The following is an 8,509-nucleotide window of genomic DNA, read 5'->3' as shown; positions in this document are numbered from 1 at the left end:
CGGTGGCTCCGACGCTTCAGCTCCTCCAAGAACCGGCGCTCCTTGCTGCGGAGGCTGGACCGCAGCGCAGCCACCAGAGTCTCCTTGTGCTGCAGCTCCTTGCGCAGCTCTAGGTTGTCCTTCTCCTTCTCCTGTAGCTGGGCCTCCATCGCCCGGCACTTCTCCTCCAGCTCGCGGTCCAGGACATCTGTGGGTCAAGGCACAGAGGGGTCAGGAGGGGGAGCAGGGGCTCAGCCCCACTGCTCCTGGCAGGTCCCCACGCGCTCCCAGCGTGGACGTGGCTGCTGACCACTCCATGGTGCCAGCATGTCCCAGCAGTGCCATTGAGGCTGCTCGGGTGCTCCTTGAAGCTGGGATCCAAAACTGCCTGTGAGCTGCCCCAGCATGGGCTCACTGCCAGCGCAGGCACAGGAACCCCAGCACAGGCTGCCGGCTCGGTGCCATGTGTAACACCCAAATGCAGGGTGAAAGCAAAAGGCAGTTTCAGTGGAGGATGTTGTTGCCATGGAACCTGCTGCCTCTACCTTGCTGCAGTTTAAAAATTTCCCTAGGTAACTAGTTTTTCACCCTATAAGTGACTTTGAATGTGTGCAGAGGGTGTGGGGGAGCACATGGGCTGGGAGAGAAAAGGAAATGGTGCAGGGAAGCCATCAGCCCAGCTTTGGATGGACTTTTGGCATCAAGCCCCGGGACTCCAAAGCCTGGTTAGTGAGGATGGAGATGCTAATCCAAGATTATGGAGGAACTGGGCTGCGCTCAGCAGGGAAGGAGCTTCCATCCTGGGAGGGGGGAGCGGGTTCTGGGGAACACTGTCCTGGGGCAGGATGGCCAGGCAGCTCAGGGAATTCGCAGCTTGGAGTTCTGGAGCCAAGCCTGGTGGGCAGCAGGAGGGCTGGGCTGGGGTCAGGAGTCCAGCCTGCTCCGGCACCCAGCCCTTGGCAGGGGGCAGGCTGGCACCTGCCTGCGCTCCCTGGCCTGCCCAGGCCTGCTCCCATCCTCTGCAATAATCTGCTTTTTATGATGTGATTGGCAGCCACTTACAGGCTCAGCTCCTCAGTGTTTGTGCAGCTTTATAATGAGGTCTTAGGGAGGCAGTTGCAGGCACTAATTATTGCATGAGTGGCATCAGAAGAGCAATCATTTGATGGCATCGTAAATGAGGTGCTGCCCCATAAACGTGGCAAAGTGATTGTGCAGCTCTAAAAGGCTGAAGGATGGGCAGGCACCATGGATGAGACTCGTTGCCCTGTGGCTGGTGACACCCCGATGGCACCTGGTGCGTTGGGCACCAGGCCCTCTGCCAGCAAAGCCCCCTGGTGCAGAGAAGGGACCCCTGGCTCCATGGGAGGGGCTGGGAGTTCGAAATTCCCAGGAACCAGCCATGGCACTGCATGAGGGTGCCAAGGGTGAGGACCCCGCTGGCCCCAGTGAGAGCAGCCCACACCCACCCTGGGGCTGGCTGCCCTGGCACTGAGCACACAGCACAGCCTCGGGCTTGGTGCCAGGGACCGTGCCCAGGCAGCACCAGGGAGGAGTTTCAGCTTCATCTCCGGGACCGAGGAAGGAAAGGAGCCAGGCTGCTCCCAGAGCATCCTCTGCCGGCCGCGGGGTTCCCGGGCATCACCAGCATTTATGGGCTGCCAGCAGGCTGTGCACGCTGCCTTCCCAGTGCTACCCGCAGCCCCACTGCCCCCTCAGGCAAGGTCCATGTCCCCTCCCTGCAGCCCTGATGGGCCGCCTCTGGCCGCAGGCTCTTGGGGTGGCCTCCGCACACGCTCCCCCTTATCTCGTGCCCAAAGCTGTGCTCTTACCTTGCTGGCGGGCCTCCAGCTCTTTCATTTCCAGGTCATGGGTGAGCTCTGGAAGAGAAATCCAACAGCACTGAGGAGGAGCATCCCACCCGTTCTGTGCTCCCCATGTCTTCCCCTGCTCCCTTTGGGGCACTGGACATCACTGTGGCTGCAGTGCTATCTCTGCCCAGCCCACATGGGAGTGTGGCCATCTCGGAGCACCAGCCACAGGCTGAGCTAAAAATAGGCAATTCTGGCAATTTATATGTTATTAAGCAGCCTCATGGCTCTGCCCCTCTGACAATGCCTTTCCTTTTTCTAAGAGAGTTGCTGAACCATTTTCAGTGCTTTAAACCAGGACAAAGAGCAGAGCAATGGATTGAAAATAGACCAAAGTGTAAGCTGCCACCCAAAGCATTTCATAATTTACTGCTCCAGGCTGATCGCTGCCTCTGCACGTGACGCAAGTGGGGACGGCCTCATCCCAGCACGATGTGCCTGCAGAAGGATGCTGCCCTGCTCCAGGGCAACACGGAGCTTCCAAATCTCAGGGGCTGCAGCACCTGCCTGCCTGCTCAGCCCCAACATGCTACCTCCTCTCTGCTGCTCTTTGGCTGCTCGCTGTCTAGCCCCAGGCTACAGCACCAGCTCACAAAGGGCAGCTCAGGGACCTTCTGGAGGTCACTTTACCCTGCACTCTTACAGACAGTCCCTTTTGAATTAATTATCACAGCCCACCCAACCACTGAGAGCCCTGAGCAGAGGAAGAAAGTGGCAGCAGCAGCATTCAGCTGTTTAGGGGCTATTTTTTCACTGAAAATGAGTTCAAAGGGTTAATCTTTGCCCTACATTTTTGTTTTAATCTGCTTTCATGTTGACTCTAATCCTCATCACTGCCATCCTCCTGAAACTGAACGCTTGGCTCAGCCTGCTCTGCCTGTCTGTCTTGGAAAACAAATCTGCAGTGAGAAGGCAGAAGTACCTGAGAACGTAATGCAGTTTCTGGAAAGCGTTCAGCACTCCTGACTGGCCCGGTGGGAATCAATGGCCATTGTGCTATTTTTCTGAAGCTAAAATAATAGGTTTGGAGTCTCAGATATATTTCAAATGAAATCCAAAGCAGTTGCCTATTTCCAAAGACATCATCCTGCTGAGCAGGTGCAGGGATGATGCACAGTCTGGGGTCCCAGTTTCTGTGCTGGAGCCAGGGGGCTGGTGGGGATCTGCTTCAGTACCATCCCCATGATCCCTGAGGGGCAGCTGAGAACCATCTCTGTGGGGAGGAGAGCCTTTCCCACAGGGATACCTCAGAGAGACCAAGGGGATAGTGAAAAAGTCAGAAACAGCAGCGGCAGGGCAGTAGGCAAGGCTCCACAGGGCCACAGTGGGGAAAAACTGATTTATCGATGCCACTCTCCTGCAAACAGCCCCCCAGACAATGACATTCAAATGCCAGATAACGACATTCAAATGTCCTTAAAACTACCCAGGGGTTGCCCCCATCACTGCTGGCAGAACCACACACCTCACCCAGGAGGAAAGGACCCCTTTAGTCAGACAGGGCTGTCCTTGAGTCACACTGGAAAGGGGAGATCGCTGATAACCACCTGTGCAATGGGCTCATTTCAAGCCCCTGAGGACAGACCCCCCAAGCTTGATTTAGGCAGGAGAACCCCACTGTCTTGCCTGTCTGAAGAGGCATAGATTAAACTGTTAAAACAATGAAACAGAACAGCAAAAGCTCAGAAGGGATGGGGGAAAATCGCCAATTTATCAGTGCAGACATTTCTTTGTTTCCCAGGAATCTGGGAGAATGAGAGGCTGGAAGACAAGGAGTAATTAGCTATGGCTGAATTATTGATGAGAGCAGCAGCACAAGTTGGAATGAGTTCAGTGGTGGCAGAAGGCTGGAGAACTGTCACTCCTGCAGGGATGGCTCGAGGGGACCGTGACACTGCTGCAGCGGGGCTGTGGGTGGGGGGCTGGCAGCTGGGCACCCCACAGCCACAGGCACAGCCAGGCAGGGCCCCGAGCCTCGCGCTGCAGCCCGGCACTCGCCTCCTCTGCGTCCTGCCGAGCACCAGCGTGAGCACCCTGGGGTGCCAGCAGGAGCTTTCCTGCCCAAGGTGCTCCGTGAGCGGTCAGCTCCCACGCGTTGTGGCCACCCCAATGCTCACCTGAGCAGTGCTTCTGCAAGCGGAGGATCTCCAGGTGCAGGTCATGGAGCAGCTCCATCTGCTCCTTCTTCAGGAAAGCGATGTGCCGCTGCACGCTCTGGATCTGGTGCTCCAGGGACACGGTCTCCATCGCAACCAAATTCACAGTCCAGGCCTGTGGGGAGTGGAGATGGCTGGTGATGAAACATGCAGCAGTGCACTGGATCTGCAAGCCCCAGCCCCGGAGCCCTTGTGAGGGGCAGAGCCTGTGATGCAGGGTGGTGCCTGCTCTCCTCGATGCTGTGGGAAAAGCAGCCCTGCTCAGCTGATCCCCAGGGAATGGCCTCAGCCCTCTCACCTTCCTTCCGGCCCCAGAGGCGCTGGCTCCTATCCTGCCTGCTCAGACACTGCACAGGCAGAAAATCCTGCTGCATGAACCCTGGCAACGTAACATCCATGTCTGTTCTGAAATTGGCCCTAGGAAATATTTTATCACTGAGTAGGATGCATCTGGGACAGGATTGCTCCCCGTTGTCCCCAGGTGGGACGATTTTAGCTCTCACTTGACAAGCTCCACATTACACAGCAGCAACTGCAGCAAGCGATCCAGCACATGAAAAATACAATATGCTCTGTCTAACCCGATCAGCACTGCGTGGCAAGGAGAGTCATTTCGTCTTCCAGGAGAAGAAACATCTTCCCTGGTAATTTGCCTGGCAGACAAGAGCTGCTGGCAGGTTGTGCCAGGCAGCGGAGCTGGGCTGGGGGTCCATCACCACATCATCAATGGCCTCGGCAAAGCAGCTGCAAAAGCCACCCACCTGAACTGCACAGGGAGATAAAAATAACCCTGAAAGAACCCTTCATCCCAGGAAATACCATTTTGCGGTGTGTGGAATCTGTCCTCGCTCCCCACACACAGCCCAGAAGGAGGGAAGCTGCAGCAAATTGAGGTAACCTGGAAGTGTTGGGTGAGTGGCTGGACTCAATGACCTGAGAGGTTTTTCCAGCCGAAATGATTTTATGGGGAGATGTTGTGCCACAAGCCTGAGGGATGGAGTGCATCATCCTGTCCCCAGGCAGCTGCTTCCCATATCTGACTCCAGTTTTCTTTCTACAGAAACTGCAGAACCAAACAAGCTCTGTGGCTCACTGTTCTAGAACCCCTGGCATGGTCACACAGAGCATTTTGCAACTCCTGCAACCAGAATGCATTTAAGCTCAATCCCACAGTAAGGGGTCTTGGCAGTGCCCCAAGGTCAAAGCTTAGTTCCTGCCAAAGGCTCTGCGGGTTTGTGACGACTCTACAGTCAGGTCTCCATGTTCCTGTATTTGATGAGATGGGGGGTGCAAGCTAGCTGGGGACAGCTGAGCACCCAACCTGCTGGTAAAGAAATGATCCAAAGTGCATTCTCCTGTAGCTGTCCTTATGGAAGGTGTCAAATCCAGCTGTGCCAGGGGGCTGGGGCTGGCCTAGCCATCCTCCTTGGAGGGCCGTATGTCCTGGTGCCAGTGCAAGAGTTATAGGAGTTACCTGGCATCTGCCAGAGACCAGGAATGCAAACCACACCATGGGTACACCCTCCTGCCAGCCCTGGCCATGGTGGGCTGAGCTTCTTGATGGGAGTTGTGGTACCTCATCTCAGGAAACATCAGAAAGTAGGTTGGCCAAAGCTCAGGGGACACGTAGTGCTATTTTCAAGCACTTTGTTCCGTCTAGTTGAAACGTCTTTAGTAGAAATGGCTGCAAATTTTCCATTGAACTTTCCCTTCTCCCCTTAAGTGGGAAATAACTTCTTTTTTTACCAATGAAAATGTTTTCCTTCAAAAATAAATAGTTGATAGATATCAAGCTGCAAAGAAAGTCAAAGGAAAAAAATCTGGAATTGAGATCTGTTTGTTGTCTCTGATTTGGAAGCAAAGAGCCTTCATAATTTACCTGTGTATGCGGGAAAAAAAGTCTGTCTCCAGAACTGCAATGGGAAATCCATAGTGGGTTTGAATCAGCTTTGCCTGTCCAACATGACTTTCATGTTTTCCCTTGAGAAACAGCTCTCAGCTTGTGGCAGGAACATCTGAGGGCCCACATCAGGGAGCGAGCACCTTGTTTTGTTTAGCCGTGAACCTCTCAGCAGTACTAAGGGCACGGAGGGAGGCAAGGGCAGGACATGGGGGCAGGACACAAAGGCAGACAGGGGAACGACACAGAGGCAAGCAGGGCAGGAGCTGCCTTCATTGGAAATGAGGACAGTGCTGGAAACAGTCGTGCTGTTGCCCAAGAACAATGATGGCAAGAGCTCTCCGGGGATTCCAGGGACCCGAGGCTGCTGCTGTTCACCATTTGCAGCTCCAAGGGTGATGAGAGATCTATGTTGTGCCCTCTGCAGGTCTCACAGCTCTGCCTCACAGGTGATGATGCAAGAGCCAAAGCTGTCAAGGAAGCTGCAATCTCATCCTGAGGCTTCGGTAGCATCAGTGTTGGAGTGTCCCTAACTTGACCAGAGGGCAGCAGATAAGCATTTGCGTCACCAAGGCAGTGTCCACTCCAAAGGGGTTCAGAACCAAACTCAACAGCTGGTATCTTTCTTCCAGGCTTCTGAAGGCAAGTGGGATTGCAGCAGCATCCTGAGCCTTTAGTTTGATGTGTGCCTTCTGTCATTTCACACAGCTCGATCCTTGGGCAGTGTTGGGAGTTAATAAGGATTAGCTGCTGCTGCTGGCTGGTTTAACACTTACAGGGTCACACAGCTCCCAGCTGGTAACACCAAAACTCCCTGTGCCGAGGGCTTCACAACACCCACAGTGAACCATGGCAGGAACTTTCACCCTGTGCCACAGACACGAGAGCCAAAGCTTGGTGACTGGGGCTGTCCTTCCTCCTGCCCGGCTGGGTGAGTGTGGCTCCCAAAAGGATGGTTGTACTGCAGCAAGTAGGGACGGGCTTGGGTGCCCCCACTCCGATCCCTCCCTTGCTGCTGTAGCTGTTACTTCTCCTTTCCAGACTAGTTCTAAGATGCCAAGGCAGCTGGTGGTGGAAGCTGTCACAGTGACCATGTACTCTGTGATTTTGACGAGTTATGTGTGAGGTTACAACTCTAGAAAACAATGTCATTCATAATAAAAGCCAAGAGTAAGTGATAGTCCTCTTTGGTTTGAAGGATGCTCTGTGCCTTTGTGCTTCCGAGAGTTGTCCATGTGCACACACAGCAGCAAAGGAGGCAGCAATCGGCTGAGCAGTGTGGCTTGCCCCTGTTCAAAGGTGACACCTACAGCCCGAGCTGGCCCCTGCTCCCTGAAGAGCTCTGGCTGAACAGTTCTCTCCAGCTTGGGAGACTGGACATCCACGGGGGTTTCCTCCACCACTGAGAGCTTTCCAGGCACAGGGTTCCCTTGCTGATCCTCCCAGATTTTGAGCACAGAACTGATGAGGCAGCACTGGGCTCAGCCCCCTCCAATTCCCCACATGGAGTGACCATGGGCATGGTCTTGACTGCTGAGCCTTCCTGTGTGCCTGCCTCTAAACCACATTTTTTTCCGCACTCCTTGTCATTTAACTATGCAACCATGGCCTTCGGGACAAGCATATTGGGACTCCTCATCTCAGCTGCTTCTTTCAAAGTACTGTTGGAAAACCCCAGTGAGATGTACAATTTCATCCCAATTTATCAAATTCGTATTTCACAAACCAAAATGACTGAAGCAGCTTCTTGGAGCAGCTACAATGACCAGTTCAGTTGCAAATCTACCAAGAGCTGATTTCCTTTGCATAGACAGATTGGTTGAGAATTTGCTTCCAGGGCAAAACTCTATTAAGTCTGCTGTTCAATGTAAATCAGAATCCCAAAACTTTGACCCAAGAAAAACCCTCCATCCCAGTGATGCACCTGAAAGGGAGATGCAGTATTGCATATCCACGTACCTCTGTACACACACCGTCACACTGTGGTCTGGCCCTTATCTGTGTGATTATTATTCCCTATAAATGGCAAATTAGCTGGGACTCAGAGGGTATGAGGTTTGCAGGAACAGGTCGATAATTTCTCCTGCTGTGGTTGCCAGCAGCCCCTTCTCCATCACATTAAAACATATGCAGGAATAAACACTGATACACATTAGAAATCCATAGTGCTTGGTATTTACAGCTCGAAGAATATAAAGATAAACTTTGCAGCCATGCCACTAAGCCAGTGTATCTTTAAATGTAGGGAGATCAGGCAGCAGGAAACACAGAAACTTGCAGAAGGTCACAGAGGCAGTGGCAATGCCAGGAATAGAAACCAGAGGTGAAATCCCGGCCTTGGAAAAGTCACTGGGAGACCTTCCCTGATCTCAGCAGAGGCAGAATTACACTTGGAGTGCTGTTTGCTATTCATTATCTGTCAGTATCTATTTACAGATAAAACCAATACAGATGTTGATTATACATTATTGTGTTTTCGCGCAATTCTCTGAGCACAACCGCCTGAGGAACAGCCCCAGTGAGGCTTGTCAGGGGGCTGCGGATGCTGAAGGCAAGGCCGTGCTTTCTCCTCCCGGCTCCGAGGGAATTCACTTGGATCCAGC

At 53.5% G+C, this 8,509-nt stretch overlaps 1 protein-coding gene across 1 annotated transcript; it reads right to left on the bottom strand.

Annotated features, from left to right (window-relative positions):
- Positions 1 to 2: 2 nt before the first annotated feature.
- Positions 3 to 8,495, bottom strand: LOC103613363 (coiled-coil domain-containing protein 92; the record flags this gene model as incomplete). Its single annotated transcript, XM_017730869.1, has 3 exons — positions 3,968 to 8,495; positions 1,812 to 1,859; positions 3 to 187 (listed from the first exon to the last, which is right to left on the bottom strand). Coding segments are annotated over exons 1-3 (363 nt in total), but the record flags the coding sequence as incomplete, so codon positions are not given.
- Between the last annotated feature and the right edge of the window lie 14 nt (positions 8,496 to 8,509).

This window comes from Corvus brachyrhynchos, unplaced genomic scaffold, assembly GCF_000691975.1.
Source record: "Corvus brachyrhynchos isolate BGI_N302 unplaced genomic scaffold, ASM69197v1 scaffold283, whole genome shotgun sequence".
Taxonomy (NCBI): domain Eukaryota; kingdom Metazoa; phylum Chordata; class Aves; order Passeriformes; family Corvidae; genus Corvus; species Corvus brachyrhynchos.
The sequence above is the reverse complement of the archived record's forward strand: the minus strand, read 5'-3'. Positions and strand labels throughout refer to the sequence as shown.